Source organism: Siniperca chuatsi, linkage group LG5, assembly GCF_020085105.1.
Source record: "Siniperca chuatsi isolate FFG_IHB_CAS linkage group LG5, ASM2008510v1, whole genome shotgun sequence".
Taxonomy (NCBI): domain Eukaryota; kingdom Metazoa; phylum Chordata; class Actinopteri; order Centrarchiformes; family Sinipercidae; genus Siniperca; species Siniperca chuatsi.
The window spans coordinates 5,567,273-5,591,458 of NC_058046.1; the positions used below are offsets into that span (position 1 = coordinate 5,567,273).

At 39.1% G+C, this 24,186-nt stretch overlaps 1 protein-coding gene and 1 long non-coding RNA gene across 7 annotated transcripts in view; one reads left to right on the plus strand and one right to left on the minus strand.

Moving 5' to 3' along the window:
- The window catches only part of LOC122876069, an 85,086-nt gene that overhangs the window by 14,618 nt on the left and 46,282 nt on the right, over window positions 1-24,186 (plus strand). For 3 of the 5 annotated variants that reach the window (XR_006377994.1, XR_006377995.1, XR_006377997.1), the window contains exon 5: window positions 14,324-14,419. This is a non-coding gene — a long non-coding RNA (uncharacterized LOC122876069). Of the gene's footprint in view, window positions 1-14,323; window positions 14,428-18,505; window positions 20,080-24,186 lie in introns of those variants that run through there. The other 2 variants (XR_006377996.1, XR_006377993.1) reach the window with 2 other exon arrangements.
- Window positions 865-23,103, minus strand: npffr2a (neuropeptide FF receptor 2a). 2 transcript variants are annotated; one of them, XM_044195953.1, is made up of 4 exons: window positions 22,817-23,103; window positions 14,206-14,540; window positions 7,051-7,150; window positions 865-3,466 (listed from the first exon to the last, which is right to left on the minus strand). In XM_044195953.1, exons 2-4 carry the CDS (start codon window positions 14,531-14,533, stop codon window positions 2,614-2,616), a joined length of 1,281 nt encoding a protein of 426 aa, XP_044051888.1. In that variant the 5' UTR covers window positions 14,534-14,540; window positions 22,817-23,103; the 3' UTR covers window positions 865-2,613. The 2 variants fall into 2 exon arrangements, with proteins under 2 accessions (XP_044051888.1, XP_044051889.1); XM_044195954.1 differs by lacking the exon at window positions 22,817-23,103 and adding an exon at window positions 18,429-18,461.

Genomic DNA, 24,186 nt, shown 5'->3' on the forward strand with positions numbered 1-24,186 from the left:
TTTGGGACCAATGCAGGCCCTCTGTTTTTCCCATTTACTGTATGGGTTTACTGCACAAGACTGTTCATAGAGAGATACAAATAAAATGACAGCAAAACACTTTGTCTGAAATTTACATGGCACATTCATAATAACAGGCTAATGAGATGAATAAATAATATTAAATTGAGCATCATTACACTTTTTTATGTACATGTTTACAGAGCAGATTTCAGAACAAAAGCTTGGATAAAAATATAATTTCTAAATAGTCGGCCACATACCAATATAATCATAGCTTTCTTCTCTTCTCTGCACGAAAAGGTTTTTCAAGCCCCATTTAAAAAAAAAAAAAAAAACAGTGCTAATGTGTGTCACCTGCAGAATTGGCTCTTTGCATGTGTGTACAAATTTTGTCTGCTTTCCTGTTTAATATTCATGTCTGCTCTGTCATTAAATAAAACTGTAATTTTAATGGCTAAGGTGAAGTACTTTAACTGACTGAGACAAACTAACTATCCATTGGGTTGCTCTATTTCAAGTAACAGCTTTATAAGTAAAGGTTCTTGCATTTTAACACCAACAAATTATTAGCACACAAATTGTTAGACATTAGTTTAATTACCGTTAGCGAAAGTAGACCAATGGCGAGACATTTAGTTGCTTCTGTCAGCGTCTGTACTATATTTGCATTGTGTTCCACTGGTTTGTAATCATATCTGCAGGTTATCGTAGAAAGACACTGTTTTTCAGAATCAAGGCGTTTGGCTCCCATCCGGAAGTCATTCTCAATTGAGAATGACTTCCGGATGGGAGCCAAACGTCTTGATTCTGAAAACAGTGTCCAGATGACTACGACTGAAACCTTTTCTCTACGATATAGAACACTCCTGGACGAATGAGGGACTACACCATATCTGCAGGTTCCAAACCTTTATGAATCACTGTCCACATTATTATTATTTTTTTCTCTCTGTGATTCAAATCAGTCTGTTGTTTTACTCATTGATGGTTGCTTTCCCTGGTTGGAAATACAATCGAGCCAATCAAGAGCTATGTCCAGGATTTAGTATAGGGATGTCACCTTCCTGGGCCATAGCCAAATAAATAAGAACAGAAAAATGGCCACAAAAAGGGTCACAAGTGTGGATGAGATTCACACAGTTGTGCACGTTGTTGTAAGTCGACTCAAAGAAATAACTCCTAAATCAACAGACTGTATTTCTTCAATCGACATTACAAATGGCACAAAATAGTAGAAGGGTGTTTTTCTTCTGCTGCAGACTAAGTTAAAGCTTTTAGAAGTTTTATGACAGATGCAGGGACAAGTGAAAAGCAGATTGGAGGGGGGGGGAATAAACACCTTTTCCATTTACTAAATTTCCCATTCAGTAAATTGAAAGCAAAAACTTTTGACCAAAGACATTTTCCGAGGAAGTTGGGACATGTGGCCTGAATTTTAAAAAACACCAGCAACAACAGTTGTACTGGCATGAGTGTTCCAACATTACAGTAATTATACCAAGGTTTATTTAACTCATTAATCAGTATGAGTCCCAGTCATTGGCATGCTGTCAAAGCCTCTTGTGATGTAATTGGTGAATGCTAATGAGTAATCTTTGTTAAAATGACAAGGTGTTCAAATTTGCTAGCCTGTACGCTAATATAAAGATAAAACCTACATTTGATTTGATGTTTGAACCCTTTGACTTTTAAACCTTGGTTAAAAAATAGTTTTAAAAACTTCTGCTTTATAAATTACATGACTTTAATTTTACAGGTCACAGAAGTTTTCCTATTCAAGCTTTGAAAGTACCTAAGGCAAGAATCAAACAGAAGACAGAAGAACTGTTAGATCTGCAGATCTTCTGTTTGATTCTTGCTTTTTGATCCAGCACCAGGTTTTTGGATGTGCTACACCCTTTTTGTCTTGAAAGTACTTAAGTATTTCTGAGTAGCAGAGAACAATACTGAAGTCAAAAGCAGAATAGAAGATTGTTCCATCGAATGTGCCAATCTACAAGGACATTAAATAAAAAATGTGATTTGTCTAAGTGACTTTTCTGCTCTGCAAACATCACAGTACATACAGTATATGTTTGATGCATCTTTATACATTTGTACATACATACAGTTTTATAAGGTATGTCATGGAACAGTTGTTGGAGCTGTTATCAATGCAATATTAACCAATCCTAATTGATTAACTATGCACTTGCCAACCAGATTTGTTTTCCCTTTTTTGATAACTGCAGTTCCAACAGCACAACCTGCTTCCATTTTAAACATGGCACAATATGTGCAACATACATTGTGTGCCTTTAAAGGTGATAAGTAAAGATTAACAACCAAAATGAGTATTCTCTTTTCAAACTGCCAATTTAATTGTTTGTTTTATACATGTATTTGTTTCATGCGCAAACACTGTGAGGTAGCTTGCTGCATTAATTGTGTAAAAGTGTTGCAGGACAGTCACAAGGAAAAATCACTGCTTTAAATGTCATTTTTTGACAGTATTGAAATTGCCGTAAATGTTAGCTTCTAAAGCTGGACTTGGGTTTTAATCATAAGGGCACATTTTTTTGAAATGTAAACACCTTTGCTTATCACCTAGAAGAATGTCTCTGTGTCTCCTTAAATAGACACTGCTGTCACACCCCCACTGCTGCAAGATGCCTTCTCCAGGTCCTCCATGACCAAGTCTTGTTCAGTGACATGGTTGAGACGCCTGGAAGTGTTCTTATCTAGGCTGTTGAGAGAAATAGGCTCCAAGGAGGTTTGTGCATTATTAGCTGGGAGGACAGAGTTTCCCTGCAGCCTGTGCGAGTAGGTTTTCTTCCGCTGCCCATCCGCCGTGCATAGGCTGAACTTGAACACAACTTGAAATCCTCTACGGAAATTCTCATTGAAGAAACCGTAGATGATGGGGTTGACGCTGCTGTTGAAGAAGGCTAGCCAGTGGGCAAAGGGGTAAATGTAAATGTTGATGATTCTGTACTGCTGCTCAGTCAGGCTGGCATAGTCGCTCAACATCATGAGGGTCCACAGAGGCAGCCAGGAAAGGATGAAAAGCAAAGCAACTATAAGAAGCATTTTAATCACCCTTTGCTTTTTCTTTGACACAGTGTGGCGGTTGTCGTTGCCCGGCTTTCCTCCCGTTGGAACTGCTGTTTTGAAAAGTGTAATGCCAATCCGGGCGTACATGATCACGATGAGGGAAAGAGGAGCAAGGTAGATATTTGCAAACAGGACAGTGGTGTAAATCTTCCTCATCTCCTGGTTTGGCCAGTTCTCTCTGCACCAATAAAACGGGCTTGTTTTGTTGTCATAGCCCAGTAACACCCGAATGGTTTGCTCCTTGCTCACTTGTAGCATCACCCCAGAGGGACACATGATGGATATGGCCAGAACCCAGATAATGACTATTATCAAGGTGGCTGTGGATATGGTCAGCTTTTGCTTGAATGGGTAGACAATGCATCTGAATCTGCAAAAGGATTAAAAAGAGACTGGATAAGGAAGATGCATGTAGACATTTAATCTGCTTTTAAAAATATATTTTCCACAAGAAGTTGAGCGACAGTAAAGAACATGTACTTTAAATGGCACAACATTATATAGTTAGTTACTGTGATTCATAAAAAATCAGATGGAGGGGTTGTACGTATAAAGGGTGCACATGCAAAAAATAGATGTGCAGGTTAGTATTTATGAAATAAATGTGAGCAACAAAGTGAAAGCAAATCCACAAACAAAATTTTATTTGGCTTGAGAATTACAAATACTGTGCGACTGCTGCTCTCACTCTGTGTGCTCGACTTGTGTTCATTTTGAATAAAGAACGCTGACTCTCGCTGCAGTCTCCAACAGTCCGGCCAGCAGCAGGGTAATTAAGGATGGCAGCCATTATCAGGTGAGAGAGTGTTGGGTGACATCTCCTCGAGTAGCTGTGACTCTGCTGTTGGGGTGGCTAATATACTTTTTGGTCTTCCTTTTGAAGTCAGAACCATCTTTCTTTATTTCTGTTACCTTGCAGTGCTGAAAACATATATGACTTACCACATCAGTGACCCTCTGGCTAATCTATTTTTCTATTTATTTTTTTAAATGCCACTGCTGAACCCTTACAAAATGCTACTGCCCTTCCTCAGGGTCTTTTCTCACCAGCTATTGACTTATACTTTACCACGTATGTGTAGGTAAATATAGAGTTGACACTTGCATGCTCACATGCACACAATCCCACACTAATTTCCTGGTGACATAGTGATTTACAAACAAAAGCTTCACCGTATCTGGAAAAACTGTCCTCATGCAGAAACCCAGGAAAATATGTATGCATCTTGTTGTTAATTCTGTACAAACATTCATACATATGGCTCCTGGAGTTTGAAAATGAGAGCTTCCTGTATGCTACTGACCTCCATCCCTGCATCAGTCATTACTTTCAGACACTATTTATTCATCTATTTATTGTCCAAATGAATAATTAATAGACATAATTCCATGTGATATGACTCATTCAAGATAATATATATTTTTGATCTATGTGGATATCCTTGTTTGCTTTCATAGTCACCAGCAACACATAATAAATAGGACTTTTCTAATCTCCAACAAAAAACAGAACGTTTTAACAGTCAGCATTTTGTGGGACCGAACTTATTAACCTCCCATCTCTGCCGACCCCATCAGAAGCATCTTCAGACAATGAAGTTTTCCTGTAAATGCAAACTTATTCAGAAGGACGTAGCAGTCGTGGAGGAAGTATTCAGGTCCTTTACTAAAGTAAAAGTAGTGATAAAACAATGTAAAAAAATAAAATTTAAATTTATTTTACTGGGTAGTATTACTGATGCATGGACATATAAGAAGCCTTTTAATGTTGTAGCTGGTCTTAGTTAAGCATTAAGTATATATTTTTTGGCAGTTTAATCTGCAACAATAAAATCTCAATCTGCACAGTAACTTTAACTGTCCAATAAATGTAGTGGAGTAAAAAGTACAATATTTCCCTATGAAATGTAGTTAGAGTATAGTATAAATTAGCAGAAAATAGAAATACCTCAAAGTAGAACAGATTAGTAGTTTACTTGAATAAATGTACTTACATTACAAACATAGTTACATTCCACCACTGGGAGCAAGGAAGGTCATGAAGGACACAAGCTTTCAAAAAGTTTACATAATCAGATATTACCCATGCTTAAAAAAAAATCTATGCACTTGTAAAACAAAAGTGGAAGTACTGGCAGAGCTGGAATCATTTGCTGTGAAGCAGGTGTGGGATGTAGACAGACACAGAGGGGAAAAACACTTGTTAAAACTTGTTCTGAATCTAGATTTCTAAATGTGGCACTTTTTGCCAGCGGATCAGTTCGAAACATTCCAGGGGATGGATGGAAATCATTGTTACAGCTGAGAAAAAACTGGCAACTCCCATGTTAGGCAGGGGGTGGATTGACAAATTGAGAACGAATCTTGTGATTGTTAGAGAACAGAGGCATGCAGAGACATCCAGACTTAGATAGTTGGTGTTGACGTTAAAAAATAAAGGAAAAGGGGGATTTTGTTGGCCACTATGAGATGTCAAACCTCAGTCATCCCAACACAGTATTGAGAATAATGGTATAATCTATAATGCTATGATAGCAATAAAGTCATATTAGGATAGATACAGTAGTAGTAGACTGCAAAGTGATCTGGCTTATCTGTGCATGAATACACTGGCCAAAGGCAGACAAGAGAGCCCTTTATCTCCTCACTAGGGCTGAAACGATTCTTCGAGTAACTCGATTACAAAAAATGATCAATGCAAATTATTTGCGGGATCAGAGATGGTTCGGAGCGTCTTTGGTGTGATCTGACAGCGCGGATTATAAAAAGAGAGTAAATACCGAGGAGCGCAGAGAAGAGACGGGCCAGAGTGTGTCTATTGTAAAACCAAACTCGGCTGTCACAATAGCACGTCGTCTAAGCTTCAGCATCTCAGCAGAAAGCATCCAGTCCACAGAGTGGACCCGACACAAGCTATATGAAGGCTAGTAAAGAATGTAGAATAATGGCTAACGTTATATGTAATGGCTAGTAACATAAATCAGTGTGGTGGCTATTAATGATGTCCCTAAGTTAGCTAGGTTTTGCTCAAGAAAATAACCACAGAAAATAAAATGCTGCGGTCATTTTGTTAAAGCCTGAGCTTCATTCATGTTATTTATTATTATGATAGTCACAGTTCCTGTCCACTTGTTTTTGCCTCCTACAAATGCCACAAAGAAGACAGTAAAGGCTTACGTTATGCCTGAGCTGTAGTTAGGTTGAAACTTGTAGTTCTGAAAGTTAAGTGTGTGTGTGAGTGTATGCATACCTTTTTTTTAAAGCAAGAATGTAACATGGCACTTAAATGCACTAAATTGGTTGAGTTTTGACATATATTATGGTATGCAATTTAAGCAATTAAAATGTAGATTTTTCTAAAAATGAAACTAATTAGTTGTTCATTTTAAGAGACCTGTCTTACCTTTTCTTTTGCATATTTACTATTGCTCTTTTAATAAAGCAAAAGTATTTCTTATCCGATTAATCGTTGGAATAATCAGTAGAATACTCAATTACTAAAATAATCAATAGCAGCAGCCCTACTCCTCACCCATTCAAATCTAATTTTAATCATGTGGCTGAAAGATATGTAAGGTGACTATGACTTTTGGATGTCAAAGCATTTCAAACTCCATCTGTCCTTTCCAGAGGCACAGACACCCTCCAGTGATTTTCAAATTGTGACGTCATTGCACGTCTAGTGGCTGAGGACCAGGCGATGATAAAATACCAGCTCTGTCATTTCTACAGCTTGGAGAATTATAACTCCACTGGATCTAAAGTTAACCTTGAGTTTTGGATATTTTATCACATAAGTTGATTTTGCAGCTTTTGTGGAGGTTTGTGCTCTCTGGGTGGTTTCTGGTATTATCTGTTCTTTTTTAGGGTGCAATTCAAGTGTGAAAGGTGCTGGGAAAAGAAAATGTACTGTTGTATTATATGTAGCAGTAGTAGTAAAATACACCACTGTACCTGTCAACAGCAATAGCAACCAGAGTGAAGACGGATGCTGACACAGAGATCCCTTGAACCATGCCGCTCATTTTGCAGACCAGGCTTCCAAAAGGCCATCCTGTTGACAGGAAATATACATTCAGCTGATTTACTGCTAAGACATCAAGTTAAGACAGAACAGCAGTTCATGTATGAATTCAGACTGCCTCAAACAGATTCACACCCACAAACACATCAGAGTACAGAGGGGTATAATATATATATATATATATATATATATATATATATATATATATATATATATATATATGATAGAGATGTACCATAATATATATATATATATATATATATATATATATATATATATATATATATATATATATAACCAACCACACTATGGTTCTGTGGCTCTAAAGGGAGCGTTGTAAAGTTTGAAAAAATTAGATTAGATTCAACTTTATTGTCATTACACATGTACAAGTACAGGGCAACGAAATGCAGTTTAGGTCTAACCAGAAGTGCAATAAGCAAGTGCAGGTTATCTTTGCTTGGGCTTCAGCTGGAGGTGTGGGGTATGAAAGAAGTGGGCATTTAGAAGGCCGGGGGGTCTAGGGTCTAATGAAAGATGCTCGAGTTGCATTATGGGAATTATAGGATCTAGCACTTTTGGAGCTTAACCTATACTGGGGACTAAAAATCTGAATTTCTCAGCCTCTGCTGCTTCAATTTTGACAATCCTTTTTTAAATATGTCACTTGTGAGTCCCACAACTTTATGAACGTGCAATGCTAAATTGCTTGAGCACCCCTTTTTAAGGAAGGGTTTGGTGGGCAACATATGCTAAGCAGGATGAGAGATGATAGAGATGGAAGAAGTTCTTCTTCGCATTTTTTCCTTTGGTCAAGAACATTAAATGATCTACATTTCATACCATGTAGTGACGGTAATACACCATTTTGGTTTGCCAACGTCCATGAAACGACACAGAAAGACATTTGCTTAGAACAAATTTTTGCTAGTGGTTTGACTTCCCCGACATTATAAGACCAGAATGAAAGTGCAATAAGCAAGTAGCCGTTTGTTTTTGTTTTTTGTCAGTGCACAGGCTGTTTCACTACGTGGTGGAGGAAACATGCACATAGTGTGCCCCTTGAGGAGAAAAACATGTATCTAAAAATACCTTTTAATTTGATAAGCAATCTGTTAGGTTGTCTACACATGATCAGTGGAAGAACTGCTTTGTGTCAGCTTGAGCTCTTGTTTTCCAATAGAATGAGTGATGACGCTGAAGCTCATGGCAGCAGTACTTTGGTTGTTTCCACTGCCCTGATTTTACACCTCCCTGCTCTGCATTGAAATTCAAATGATTTGAACTTTAACCTTGGTCAATGCTGACCTTGGAAAGCATGTCCAATCAGATTACAGATGACAAAGAGGCATAAAGGCAGAGAAATCAATATAGATTGGTCTAATTTTAAAGTATGTGTTGGCATTTCTGCAGCTCTTCAGTTCTTGTTTATATATTATGTCAATTTTATATGATGATGGCTTGAAACTCTTGAAACTATCTCTGTGACCAACACAGCAGTAGTGCAGCTCAGTCTGCTTGTTATAGGTACCCTTGTGGAGGTTGGAGTAACAAAGAGTCCTGATCTTTGTTCTGATAATTGGATGGTGAAAGTAACAATTAACTGAAATGTCAGCTCTGTGGTCTTTTTTTAACTGTTGTTTTAAGCTTCTACTTATTCTTTTTTAAAAGGAAATACTGCACTGTTGGAATGCAAACAGCTTCTTAATCCTTTGTCAAAACTGAAACCTCCACTTAGAGCATAGCCAGACTCCTTTTCAAAAATGTCTTCTTCAATGAAGGCATAAAACACTAATTACCATGGCCTAAGCCTCTGACAGATCTTGAGCTGCCTAGCAACTGCATGTCTGGTATCACAACCCACAGGGATAGTCCAGTATCTGTTTTTTTCAAGAACACTATTACTATTACATACATTAAACTCATGTACTGATTCTTGGTTGTTATAAGACAGGTGAGTTTGCAATTGCTTAGACTCTTTCTAAGAAAAATCCAACTGTTACATTTCTATCCACAAAAAATGCAAAAGGTTTTAAATACTAATAGGTTAAAGCGACACTAATACAACTAATGTGTTATTTATGAAGCTGCAGAAGTTATGCGGTGTGATATGAAATCCCATTACCCTCAGCACCTTGTTGAAAAGTAAATTGATCGATGTTGAGCAGATACGGAGACCACTTCTGGGTGACATTGTCACTTTCATCTCCTCCTTGTGATGCTTCTTTCATGTGGTTCAGAAATTGTAAGGGGCCAATAAGCATTGATGCAGATGACTAAACCACCATCATCAATTAAAGCATTATGCGCTGTAAACATCCTAATGGTGCATTAGATGAAAGCTTTCTTTGAGAGACTGGCAGATTGCTAGTTGTCCAGTCTTGACAGAGCACTCAGTTGCCAAACAAAAGGCTCATATCACTGCAGCCGGAAAGCTACACATAATGCTCTGTGTAACTGATCTCTCATCTTGGGTTTTTTCATCTACAACAAACCACAAACGCAGAGGCGGAGGGACACACACGTCACATCACTGATAAACATATCCACAGGAGATTTAAATGTTCTATAAGATCACTTTTTTGAAGGCACTGTAATCTAGAAAATGTAATTTGAACCAACACTTGTCCCTCAGACGGGTGTCCAGTATTCAGCTGTACGTCACTGTCCTTAGAGTGATTCATTACCCGGTCAAATGTCATTGGCTGTCCCACTCCTTGCTGCTGAAAAGCACTGCACAGCATGAGGCTGTCATCACAAAGCTTCCTGGTAGAGATGCTACTAGACTTGTGATGAGCTCTGCCCACTTTCTTTGTTATAGCTGAGTGAGTTCAATTTTCATCTCTGTGACACCAACAAGTCTTTCACCTTCTGCTCTCTGAGTCTTTCATGTGCCTTTTTTGCAAACTGCAGCCTGACTCAACTTGACCGTTTTTTTTCCAGGCGCCACTTTCTCAGTTACTCCCGCTCTGCTCAGGTTTGAGAAGTGCTACTGACTGTTGTGCTTCCAGCAGGATCTCCCTTGGCAGCCAAAGAGCAATACTCTTTTTTTAGTCTATGATCCTTGGCTTCTTGGTCTCCTCCCTGAGGAAGATCCTTCCCTCGTTGTTCAGTTTGTGGGATGACCAGTTGTAGGAAAAATCTGAGTATTTCCATATCCGTTAAATGCCAGTCAACTGGAATGACTGATGGTGCTCTCCCTCCCCCTCCTGTAATGTCTGCCTCCCCCACTAGGATATGACAACATACTTGGGTGGACAAAATGACAAGCAAAATGCTGCACAATAGACTGCAGTAAATAGCCATTTGGTGAAGCCCTTAATGTTCCTTTTGAAAGAGCATGATTGGCAACTAGTTGTGATGTCACAAAATCATTTCTCATGTACACACCTTCAACTGAGATTTAGCATAGAGAAACTTTCCCTCTTCAGCAGATGAATGTGAAAACAACGTTCTAGTGTCAAACTCTGCACATGCATCATTCTGTGTGGTCACAGTGAAGGTCAAACATCCAAGTAAAGTAACAATAAAAGATACACATTTGAGTGGAGGGGGACTTTTCTTGTTTCTGGTTTGATGTGTACAATTCTTGTCATGCTGTGCATTACATTACATGACATTCATTTTAGAGACACTTTTGTCCAAAGCAACGTACAATAAGTGCATCAATCTTGATAGGAACATGAGCTAGATGTCATCAAAATTGGAAGTGCAGCCCTCTCAAACAAGCAACTAAAAATATGTTTAGTGTTACAGTACTAAGTGCTTATTTTTTCCATCTGATGCCTGATTGATTGCTTCTTTCAGTACACTTACACTGCATTTTCTTTCTCTTTTTTGGTAGAAAGTGTAGAGTAGCAAAGTGGGCAGAGCTGCAGGTTCCATTAGTATTTTCCCTTGTAAATTTGTAAGTACGACCTCAATGTTCTGCAACATACAAACACAACATCTCAATTTAATTTGATTTGGCCCCTTGTTGTTTAACAGCAATGGTAATATGGACTGTAAAGCAAAGTTTATAATTTGTTCATCTGTTGAAATTTGTGAGGAAGAAAAAATGTGATAAACAATTCTAGGCCACATTGTCCCTACAGGTTTTTCATCATACTTTAATACTTATGACCGGAGTAACCCTGATACAGTAAGCCGTTGTAAGACGTCATTTTGGCTCTACTAACGTGATGGCCGTTGGTCAGTATTTTTGACGTTTCATGGACTAGACTAGATTATCCAAAAAAGAAATGATAGACTAATCAATAATGAGAAGTAGTAGGAGTTAATTGCAGCCCTAGTTCAGTGCCAGTTATGTTGACGATGTCTGGCCACATTACCAATCACGTTCTCAAGAGACTGCTACACTAATTTTAGCGAATCACCAACAGTTCAAAATTTCCCCTTGACCAACACTTTGGTCAATGATAAACAGCAACTAATCAACAAAATGGGTAGTTTGCCTTCCAAGGTGACCCATATGAGCGTTTTCTGATCTGACGCCTCTATGAACTGGATGACATCAGTGGTCACGCCTCTGAACACTGTTACAAATGTCAGTTACAAAAACTATTTATATGACCGTTTTCTGATCTGCCACTCATGTAGTTAAGGTTTGGTTAGGTTTTGGCAACTAAAACTACTAAGCTGAGGCTATGGAAAGTAGTGTACAAACTAGTGTTCATTGTTGAAATGAGACAGGATGAAAAGGGTGGTCTTCTGTGTTGCCAGGAAACAAATACAAATCGTTGTAAGTGTTTGAACAAACAAACCCATATGGTCATTTTTCTGGGGAGGACAAAAAGTATCTTGAAAACTAAAGGCCAAAAATGAATGAAATTTGCATCGTTCCCACATGGCTAAGTCTATATGTTTTTGCTGACCTCTTGATCTGTCCTCTATTGAACTGTCAGGCCAAAGAAATGTCTAATAGGCAGATTACATCCAATTTATTTGGACTTTCATGCTCCACAGGGGATGAACCAGCACCACCCACAGGATTAAAAAAATAAATAAATCTTTGCCCCACTACTGGCTCTAAAAATCTAAATAATGTACTTCGATAGAATTAAAATATTACAAGAAAGCAACTCTTTGAAGGTCTCTCAAGAGCCACATTGTAAAGTCAACTACAAATTATTGATGTTTTTTCTACTAAAGAAAATGTTATTTTGTGCTCAGTAGGTAGAGATTTCAGAGCCCGCTCACTAGTCTGTTGCTGAACACGTAGGAGCAAACTTGATGGAATTCTATTGTAGGTTTCACTAAGATAAGCCAGTTTTATTTTTACATTTCTGCACCATACTGTGAGGTCATTAACGGTCCACACCTCAGGAGTGTTTTTTTTCTGACTATTTGTGTATAAAAATACTGTGAGACAACACATTTTGTATGAGGATGGATGTTCTCTGCCAAAGAGATTCCTAAACTTGGCATAATTTTAAATGTGATAATCTACTGCAAAGCTAATAAGCTTTCATTCTTGTTTACTTCTGGTAGCTGCAAGCTGTCCATCATATTTCACTTATGTTATTGCAGCAGGGATTTAATCATACAAAGCACTCTGCCAGCTGGATTTCCCCAAAGTCCATGTCAGGGTCTGACATGTTTCTGATGCAGACAATAATGATTACACTGTTTTTGCTGCTCTTTTAAAGAGGAAATAGGTGAATAATTGGTGAATAATTATTTATTTAATCATAGTACCCATTCTTAAATGATCTCTGGAAGTGAATAAGGCAATTTAGTCGTTCCACAGTCACTGCAATCGCAGAAAATTCTTTTGTCATTCAATTGAAAAACTTATGGATATCAAAAAAAAGACGTACTTGCAGGCTTTATTTTGTTACTATTTTCAAGCTGACCCTCCACACTGGGTTAGATCCAAATCTAACTCTGAGAATGTGTGTGAATAGATTTTTGTCTTTGTCTATCGTCTTCTGAAAAATAATGGTCTTGATTTTAGCCAGTTGAGAGGAAACTTGGATCATCGTGAATTATTTCTGATTTTCATTGCTTTTTGTTTTAAAACTGAAAAGCTACTGTAGACAGCCTATATGAAGACTCTGAACTCTCAGCCGCTATCACTCGCCTTAAGAATCCCTCATGTGAGATTTGTGTCATTGAGAGCCAACTGTCAAGTCCAATCAGCACAATGTGTAAAAAGCCCTGGTTTTATTCATGCATGCAGTGAAGACTGTTTCCTCCATGACAAATCACAATGTCAACTCCTCTGAGCCTTCTTTACTTTTGATCACCACAGGCTGTCAGTCCATCATCGTAACAAGGTTCATGGCCTTGACGTACACCTTAGTAGTCCATATTAATGCAAGTCTAAACCAAAAAAACAAAGGCATCCCTGCAGTGAAATAAATAATATCAATGATGTGGGATCAAGGTTGATCATAGGATTAACAAGGCTAGCAGCTCTGCAAAGCAGTAATGCTTCATTGTGCACCAGAAAGCAAAAGTGACAACTTTGCCACATAGATCTTTTATGTCTTGTAGGGCAAAAAATGTGGCCATTTTAGGATAGCACAGGTCTTTGTCACATTTACTTCAACATCCATCAACTTCAGTTGTACTTCATCACCTTAACTGTTCTTAGACGAAGTTGTCGTTCAAGCTCAATACTAATGTGAGGCTATATTACAGTATTTACATGTGCACATTAATGCTCAGATTGCACGATATTCGAGCCGATTAATCCCCAGTTTGCATCTCCGGAGAACTGTGGGAGGTTTCTGGTCCAGACCCTCATTAGATGCTGATGACTATCTGCTAATTTCAGATGTTTGTGGATAAGATTTTGTAGCATGTTTGCATACCATCTCAGCATTAAACTGCAACTGAGGCTGACCGCAATTAGGGAATTAGTTTATGAGGTATCCTTTCATTAACTGTGTTAAGTGTTGGAAATTTTGACCTGTTGCTAACAAATTGAAAGGCAGTCCATCCAATATTTGTTGGCCCAAAGTGTTGAAATGACCAACTGACTGATAGCACTATCTCTACGACCACACAGCCAGCTTGGCAAACAGTTCCTAGTCTGCAACAACGATACAATGAAAGCTTCTAATTACTGTCCTGCTCACCTGTAATTATGTTGTCAAGAAGAGTTGTGGGCATGCAGAAAATCCCAACCAGGAGGTCACTCACAGCAAGGTTTAGGATGAACAAGTTGGTAACAGTCCGCATGTTTTTGCTCTTCAGCACAATGAAGCACACCACTCCGTTTCCCACCATGCACACGAGGAAGATCAGCAAGTAGGACACGATGAAGATGGTTGCTGTGGACGGCTGATGCAGGTAAAATCCAACGTAGGTGATGTTGTTCCTGGGTATGACGGACTCCACGGAGGAGTTGTAAAATGTCCAGTTGTCATACAGTTGAGTCAAGTTGTTCTCAAGTCCTTCGTTCATTTTAAACCTGAAAAATGAAAGACAAGACTTCATGGTGAATCAGCTTAGTTTCTTGTGCAGTTTCAAAGAATGGGAAAGTATTGAAGGCATGTATTATAGGCATCTAAGTTTTAGAAATGCTTGTTTTTTTATATTCTCAGATTGAAATCCCATTACTTTCTCTACTTACTGATTAAAAGAAGGAAAAAAGATTTCTTCAGCCAAAAAAACAACAACTTTGAAAGTCACTAATGGCATCATAGAACAACAATGCATTTTTCTGCAAAAAAAAAACCTTACAAAAACGTACAGAATTTACTAATGAAAAGTCTAAATTTGGCCATGTTCAGATTATATGTAAAGAGGTTTTAGTTTCGGGGCACTTTTAAACACTTCTTGATCCTGTCCCAACATAGTGTATTGTTTAATCAAATAATGGAAACTAGACACCTTGACGAAATGCTTAGTATATGTTCTGTGTGTTAGCCAAGTTAAATTACATGGACAAAATTCTAAAATATTGAAGCTTAAACCTTCATTAAAAGAGTGCGGGACTTTTACATATAAATTAACGTTTGTTGCATTCAAGCCCTTTCCAAACGAGTTCACACAATGCTGATTAAGCCTATCACCGCGAGGTAAATCTCTCTGTATTTCGCGGTATACCGGAGTTTTTAAATCTGGTATCTGTGGCGACATTCCTGTGCTGGCGCACCGGTAGTGATGCGTTTCATATCAACCAGCAATGACTGGTTTGGCAGAGCTGAAGGGGGGGAGCAACAGTAGCGACGCACTAGGCTGCAGCAGTTAGGAGTTATGGCAGTGCCTATGGCAGAAAAACCTAAAAAGTGTCCAAGAAAAGTTTCTGATGCTCCAGCTAAAAAAATTCAAAAAAAGAAAGTGATTGACGACGAGGACAAACATGGATAACCACTGGTGTAGCTTTTCCTCGCTGGAGAGCACTGAAAGAAGAGAAAAGACTGAGGGCAGACACTGATGTTGCATTACTGCTCTTGGACAGGTTGGTATTTGTAAAATATTTGGAGTAGGCTATGTAGCTGTTACATTTACTCTACCTAAAGAATGGATTATTGTCTTGGAACTGTGGAAATGTCTCTGTATTTTTGTAACTATTTGTGAACACGAGCCTGGGGCGAGCTCACCTGTAGACATATGTCATAAGCAAGTGTGGACAGTGTTTGTGTAATTACTCTCACTGCCAGAAGGGGGAGCCAAAAGTTCCACACTGCAGGTTTAACTAGCTATAAACACAACTCTGACCTATTATCAACTTATAAGGTTGATTTGGCAAACAGTTGTCCGTTTACACATCCAGAAGAGCAACATTACTAATCATTTGAGTCAGTGTTTGTGTCCACCTGAGTTTAAGTTAAATATTCACTTTTCTTCAGCTCTGGTTTGGTCTACACCAACTACTGGTGGAAATTTCTGGCTCTTTAGCTGCTGAATTATTCACTAGGTAGTTGCTAATTTTGTCAGTTTGCAGCTTGATGCTGGGCAGGTAATGTACAGTGGGTTTAGCGGAACATTTTCGCTGAAAACAGCTGACTGCTGTGACTGGAAACAGTTACAGTATGACGTTCTCCCGTTGTTTCCATTTATGAGGAGTTGGAGTTCACCAGCGCTTATATGGAAATCAAACAGCCTCAGCTCGTCACACATTTACCTGTAAAAGTACTGTATGTTTCAGGACATTCACAAGTTAATGCCGGAAGTTAAGTGATCATGCCAAAGCACCCATTAAGATCCCTGACAATATGACATGTAGTAATATTTATCTTATTTTAAATTTTATATTTATGGTTCTTTACCTGCAGTACTTGCTTTATATTTCTACAATGTTTGTTTTTGCACCAAAATACCAAAGCAAATTCCTTGTATGTATAAACCTACTTGGCAATAAAGCTGATTCTGACATACAGTGGGGCTTTTCAAGCAGTCTGTCAGACTACAGTGGCTGCCTTACATGAGAGTGAGAAGTAACAGAACTGAGGCTATAAAGTTTTTAAAAAATGACATTACAGTGATCTGACTTCAGCAAAGACATACATGAAGAGTTTAATCTTTGTACTATAATGATGTTCAGAAAAGACCAATGATTGAAATGAAGCATTGCTCTTTCTGCTCTAACATCAATCTGTGCTGTTGAGTGCACTTCAGAGGTTACTGTATTTTTATGATGAAGTGCTATCGGTCTGCCTAGTTGCCCTCAGCCGCTACTTAAGTTAGTGGGGTTTTTTTTGGGTTTTTTTTCCAAAATTACTTTAAATAGCCCTCAGAGAAGGAGCTTTACTTGTTTGCTGCAGGTATGAACAGGTGAAGAGAGAGCAATAACAATAGCAGAGTGAGGTTGCTTCCAGTTTTCTTTCAAGGGAACAGAACAATGCCAAAGTCAACGACAGATCCTCAAACAAGAAGAGGGCTGCGATGCATTTTGGTTTGTCTTCTGTCTATAAAGAAACTAGTCTCTCAGCCTCTTTTTTTTTTTTTTTTTTTTTTTTTGGATTGATTTCTTACTGTTTGATTGATGGTGAGTTTGGACAGACGACCTTACTCTTTGATTCTGATGGTTTGCTACCAAAACCTGATGTTTACTGTTGATACTTAAAATGGTAGAAAGTAGGGCTGATTATTATTAACAATTATTTTCATCATCAATTAATCTGCCCTTATCATTATTATTATTATTATTATTATTTTGTTTTGTTTTTTTGGTTAATCATGGTCTACAAAATGTCTGAAAATACAAATTGCTTGTCACAATTTCCCAAAGCCCAAGGTGACGACTACAAGCTGCTAGTTTTGTCCAAAGATATTCAGTTTATGATCACATACGATAAAAAAGCAGCACATCCTTACAATTGAGAAGCTAGAACAATGTTTGGCATCTTTGCTAGAAAAAATGACAACAATAACAATGATCAAAATAGTTGCCGATATATCGATTCATTGTTCAGCTTGAAACATGGACATTAACTACAATAATCTGACAAGTACTGAAACAATTAATTGATGATCGATCAATAGAACATTTGATTTTGACAATTGAATTACCTTAAGTAATTTACTGCTTGCTAAGTTGCTGGTTTTTCCTGCTTTTCCATGGTTTATTGTAAATAATTGATTGGATTTTTGGACTCTCAATGTCACCTTGGGCTCTGGTAACCTTTGACTATTTCTGGCATGTTGTAGATTAATAGTCATCAAAAAATGAAAACATTAATCTGTTGCAGCCCTGAGTCTAACTATTGATCCTCCTGCTGATAGTAGCCATTTCCTTTTATAACTACATATTCCTGTTTCCATGCTATGGACCAGAACCCATTAAGTGGCTGAAGAAAGATCTTTTACATTATGCCACAAAGTAGATTATTTTGTTAAAGTTTGTTTTTAATGGGTTTCTGTTTATCACTGGAAGGTTTAGGTGTCGGTCTATGTGTAGAAAAATCTGGCAAAACTTCCATTACAGAAAATTCCTTTCAGTAATGCCACTAAAATTGAAACAGTCAATTAACATTGTCTGTAGTCCTTGTAAACATCATCTGCTGTCTGACTCCGTTGTAGCTCCACTGGATAAGGACACATTCAGAGAAATAAGAAAATTACTCTTTACAAGTGGACAACAAAATGGGCCCAGAAATGCAAATTTTGCCATTTCTGTCCCTAACAGCTGTGTCTGAGGTTTTAAAGTGGCTTTTTCCTCCAAGTCAACAGCAAATACACAGCTGTGACAGTATCTACGTGAAATGACAGAGTAGAGATTTGTATCAGATATGTGGAGCTGTTGTGATTAGAAATCCTGCTCATTATGTCTCATTCTAACGGTGTGGAACCGTGAGTGGGCACTGCTTGAGGGCAATAGCAACATTTTCATGGAATAAAATGGATTTATTACCTGTCACGCTGACCTTCTGGGCTTTGTTGATGTTTGCGCCTTTAAAGTATTTCCTTCATTTAACATCCATTCTTTAGGACTGATGCCAGTAGAAATGCCTCCAGGAACAAAGCCATTTTCTGGAGTTTGGCTCCACGTCACTGACAGCCTCACCGGGGCGAATTCACAAAGAATGAACTGCGGCCGCTGACAGCGCCATGAATTGCGCATCATCACGTCTCAAGGTCCGATTCACAAAAGATATTGCACTAATGATATTGCAGCGCAAAAACACCCATAAAGTTCTGGAGCGGAGTGCAATTTGCAACTGTTTTGTGTATGTTAAATGTTGATTTGCAATTTTCTGTAGTGGTCCCAGTAATATTTTTTCTTAAGGTGTACTGAAGTAGCATATCACATGACATGGTTAAGCAACGTTTGAGTCAAAAAATGTTATAAATGCAGTTGCAAGAACGATACTTTCCACTCATGTGGAAAGAGATGTTTGATTTGAAAGAGAACTTATTCTAATTCTAACTCCTCTAATTATCTATTAACTCCCCCTGCTTTCTCATTCGTTTCTATCTGCAGGATGTCTCTTATTTTTCTATGACTCACTCAGTATGGAGTGATTGTTCTTTGTGGTGCTTTAACTGTGCGCTCTCTCTCTCGTGCCTCTGGGCGCATGGAGAGCTGTTTCCTCTCCTACTCTGCTCTGTGTTACAGTGCGTAACCACCATCTCCGTTTCTCCCAGCAGCAGGATTTATGTTGTTTTACAGTTTCATTCCCTCATGGTGAATATCTGTCTGTGCCATTCGTTGTACTGTGATGCGCTATTGCTTCGCCTGGCTACAGTCGCTGCTGCCACGATCACTGGAAAGTCGGGGCGTGACACCCCTCATGAAGGCGCTTCAGTTACCACCAACTCTCCGAAGACGCTAATCATTTCACTAACTGCGTGCGGCTATTAGCGCTGGTGTTTGTGAATTGGACATATTTTTTTTTGCATTGAGGCTCATTTGCATAGCAAGGGGCCAGTTTTGCGCCAAATGTCTCCATATTACCTCATTTACATACCTGCAAGTAGCACCGGAGCACCGAGCCGCTTTTTGCTTGGCAACACAGTTAGAGGTGCAGTTCACCCTTGGCGGGTGCTTTGAGAATTGGAGCGGTTTCTTTTTGTCGTATTTATGCAGAATTAGCGGCTGCAAAAGCTGTGCAATCCTTTTGTGAATTCGCCCCACAGTTTGTTAAAACACAGTGGGCTTACTGCTGCTTTGTCCTGCTTACTGCTGCTTTCTCCGTGTGAGTGAGTTGAATAAAAAATAAGTGTGAATAAAACATGAATGGGCAAATAGAGGGCATGGGTGGCTAATTGAAGGAACTGGGGAAGTAAAGACTTTGAAAGCTCTTTTTAATGTGCACCCAACTCTGCAGTTTTAATTACTTATTTATAGAAACTTAAATGTGTCTTGGTGCGATGTTGTGTATCTGAGCATTGAGAAACAGAAAAGGCATTGGTGAAGGTAGACCTAATCATGGCTAAAATTATACATTTCCTGAGTTTTCAATCACCGTCCTCGCTGCATCCTGTGGACAGAGTTCATGGTGTTTCTCAGTGTTGGTCAGTTTCTTCTTGCTTTCTCGCAGCCTGGCAACTCAGCAGGTGTGGGCAAGGCAGCAAGATAATGACCTGCAAAAATCTAATATGATCACAAGGGCCTTTGTCTGAAATCCTCAGACAAAGAGAGATGTTTAGTATCCAAACTGAACAATGTCGCCACTGACTTGAAAATGCGTTTTCACTTTTCTACATAAAAGTAAATGGACTGTACTTACATAGCGCTTTTCTAGTCTTTTCTGACTACTCAAAGCGCTTCAACTGCAGAGATCACATTCACCCCATTCACACGCATTCATACACTGATGGCAGATGCTACCTGCTCATCAGTTCAAAGAAAGTAAATCATTCACACACACACTCACACAATTGGAGCAATTTGGGGTTCAGTGTCTTGCCCAAGGACACTTCGACGTGTGGGCTGAGGGGAAGCCGGAGTCAAACCGGCGACCTTCTGATTGGGGGACGATCCGCTCTACCACTAAGCGCCCCTGCCGTTAAGTAGAATAATGCTCTAAAAGCAATTTTATTTAGAAACTGTGCCGGTTTCCTGCAGAGACGAGCACATTTTGCCAAAAAGAAGAAAAAGCTCATGCATCAGTCATTTCAGACAGTAAATGGCAGAAAAATGCCACCCTAAATATGAATGTAGGTCCTCATTATTCCCCTGGATCAGATTTTTTAGGGTGTGTTGGCTGATGCATTGTGGGATTCAACCTCATTTCACCTATTTCTCTTCATCTTTGGCCTAAATCTGATATCTCACATTTGATGTTGAACCTGGGGTGACAGATTTCAGATGACCTCTTCCTGATTAAGCATCCAGATTTGATGATTTAATACTTCTGTCCTTACACTGGTTCAAACTCTCTAAAACAGAAAAGGATTTGCTTTACTCGCATGTTCCCAAGGGTTTAAATAAGTCAAATGTGCCTGTGGATGCTTGAGCGTAGGGCTGGACGATATGACCTAAAATCAAAATCTTGATTAATTGAACATTTTACCTCAATCACGATTAATTATTTATTCTTTACTGAAGCCAAAATGTGTCCAAACGACGGACACTGCGTTTTTTTTTTCTTTTGCACAAGCTGCTCCTGTTGCTCAGTTGACTGTTTGCGTTCTCCTCCATCTTGCTTCCATGCCGCTGACTGGAAGGGGCGGAGTCACGTGACTACACACGCCATAGTATGTTTTTGAGGGGAAAGTAGTAACAGAATTAAAAAAACAAAATAACCGACATGGGAAAATTACGTCGGTTAGAGGTTCTGAATTTCGGTTTCGATTAACGATATAACCAACTGTAAGGTTTACGATTTGGTGTTTGGTGTTTGGGGCATTGGCAAAGCATAGTCCAATGCAATACATCTACTAGTATCTCATGTTCTATTACTTTTAGATTAACTAAACCCTATTTCTATATTAATATACAGACACATTACAAATGAATATACAGAGCTTAATCAAACTACATCCTACCAAAGAGCAAAGTCTTCTTAATGTTGATCTCAATATCTGTGCATTGATTGTTAAAGCCTTGATTGCTAAAGACAATAAATGGCTCCTTTATGCATTTTTTTTTTTATCCATAAGATTCAGTAAATTGCTTCCACACTCTGCTGCTGATATGATGGAAATTCCTGTTTCACCCACAGCTAGTGATTTAGTTATTTTAATCAATTGTTCAGAGAGAAATCAATAGTGTGGTATGGTAGTTCTTGCTCTCTCAGAATGTCAGTCTCTGTGTTAGTCGGTAAAATACGCCTATCCCTGATAGTGCAGCTAATTTGGGTTTTAATGGAAGCTAATAACTCTAATTCATGGCATTGTTCATGCTAAAACTTCAAGCTTTGGCACAATTGTCCAGATTCAATAATGCTTCCTATTTTTATCAGTGCACCATAACGGCCTGTTCATTAACAGTCATATGACTTTACTCTGAGCAGGACTGCAGGCCCGGGAGGGCTTCCCGTCTGACTCATGCCCACTAAATCCATTTATCAAGACAACAGAAGAGGATTTCCGTCTGTCAGCTACAAGCTTCTCATTACGTCATGTTTCCCTCACATTATCCCGCTACTTGAGTTTCACTAATATTAGCAGGTTACAGAAGCAACAACAGGGCTTGCAGCGAACACTGTCCAGATGTCCCAGAGATGTCAAAACATGATTTTCGAGTTGAGCTAAGGCTTTCACTGTTCATTTATCCCATAAATAATATAAAGTGTCTCCCAAAGACACCTACTAACATAAACCAGAGGATATAGGGATGTACATTTTGTGCCAACATTGCGCGCGGAGCCACTTCACCTGCGCTGATGGGAAAGGAACTGTCACCACGGCCGTTTTGCTTCTGCCTGTTCTCCTTGGCTGGGACCTTTTGGCGCATGAAATTGCGCGATTGTGATCAGGATGCAAACCTGAGGAGCTGACTGTGCGCAAAGACACGCATGACTGACCGCTCCTGGACAAAGAGGTTACTGTGTTCAGATGGAGATCGCTGCATCAAAGCGGGGGACACTGGCCGGACAGAGAGCAGGACGGGGAGGAGGACGGGCGCGCCCCGAAACACTTAGTCAGTGACCTGAAAGCTCTGTGCCTTAATAGTCTATAACAAGCACTTATTGAGCTTTAGCTGCAGTTAGTCCGATTCAAACTTTAAGAACTCAATCAAAAAAGAAAATTATTTTTTTGAATTAATTTCACAGATACATATCCACACTGTGGGTTGGCATTTCAACGTTTTGTAGTGTTTTGACTTTTTTAAATAACGCTAATTAAACTTACCTTGGTTTATTTCAAATCAAGCTGACGACGGGCTGTGCGCTCTGAGGAAAAGAAAAGTATAAAAATGTCCACTTTCCTCTGAACAAGACATACGTAGATCAAAGAGAAATGAAATACACAGACGAGCATGGGAAAAAAAAAATTAGTCAGGCTCCGTCCCCCCTCTGCCTTCACTTTCAGTCCGGTTTGATGTGCGTCGCTGGGCAGCGCTTCATGTGGGTACAGGATGCGCTCAGCCAGCCGCTCAGAGCGCAAGTGGAGGATTTACAGCCGGATCCGTCCGTATTTGATGCGGTGACGTCGGGAGTGAAAGGGGTGGGATGAGAGGATAGTGGTTGAGTGATACCCCCCCCATCTCTTCCAGCTGCTGTCTCTGAAATGTGAAGGGTCTGCTATTAAAAAACACTGTGATGCTGAGAGTGAGAAGGCAGGTCACAGATGGTCTCAGCCGCGCAGCGCACTGCTGCTGCACATTTTACTGTATGGAAACCAGAACTAAGCAAAAACACATGCTGCTGACATTATTCAGATTATAGTCCCGTGAATTCTTAAATATACCAATAAATCCAAATTGATGCAGGTGAGAGGGTGTTGTTGAACCCAAACCTGTGGAAGCCCCAAGGTGTCGGAATTTAATAATTAAATTACAAGAATTTGTTTAAAAATGATCCAGTAAAATTCATTCTTTCTAATGTTGGGCTATGGACAATAAACCCCTATGTAATTTGTTTTAAATTACATTAATATAAAGTATAGCCTAAATTATAATATTACATTTATTTGCCTAATTAAGAATGCACTGTAGCTTCCACAGTTTCTCATTTTTAATTGATAAAACTGACTAAATGATGACCTTGATTAATTGAATTTTAAGTGGAACACAGGCATTTGTTTAAATTTTAAATCATTGAGCAGAGTTGTATCTGTTCAGAACACAGCTTTGAGAGCTGCTGCAGCTGTCGTTGTGTTTACCGCAGCTCAAACACCACCACCACAGAGGGCTTCAAACTTCAGTATGAAACGGAACAAAGAGGTGTGGACAGGAGTTGTGAAGTTTTGAAGGGTGCAAATGCGCAGAAAGCTGATGATGAATGGCCACAGGCAACAGCTGGTTGCACACAGTACCCTTTGCTTAAAGTTACCTCGCTGTCAAGTCAGCTTTAACTACTTTTACCTACTAACTCACTGATTGCCGTCTCACAGAGGGATCGTTTTACTAAATCTAACTCCCTCCACCCAAGTCTCGAAAGTAGATTGTGAAGTAGTTCTGTAACTGACAGTCACTGTCATCATTGAGACGTCTTGGTGGCTCAGGGGTTTAAGATGCTGACCATGTAATCACTGCATCTCTGGTTCGAGTCTGGCCGAGG

Coding starts and splice junctions, on each gene's coding strand:
- npffr2a (XM_044195953.1), bottom strand. CDS start 14,533: ATGAACGAAGGACTTGAGAACAACTTGACTCAACTGTATGACAACTGG. Junction 7,151..14,205: donor TCTTGACAACATAATTACAG/GTGAGCAGGACA, acceptor TCCTGTCAACAG/GATGGCCTTTTGGAAGCCTG. Junction 3,467..7,050: donor GTTGCTATTGCTGTTGACAG/GTACAGTGGTGT, acceptor ATCCTTTTGCAG/ATTCAGATGCATTGTCTACC.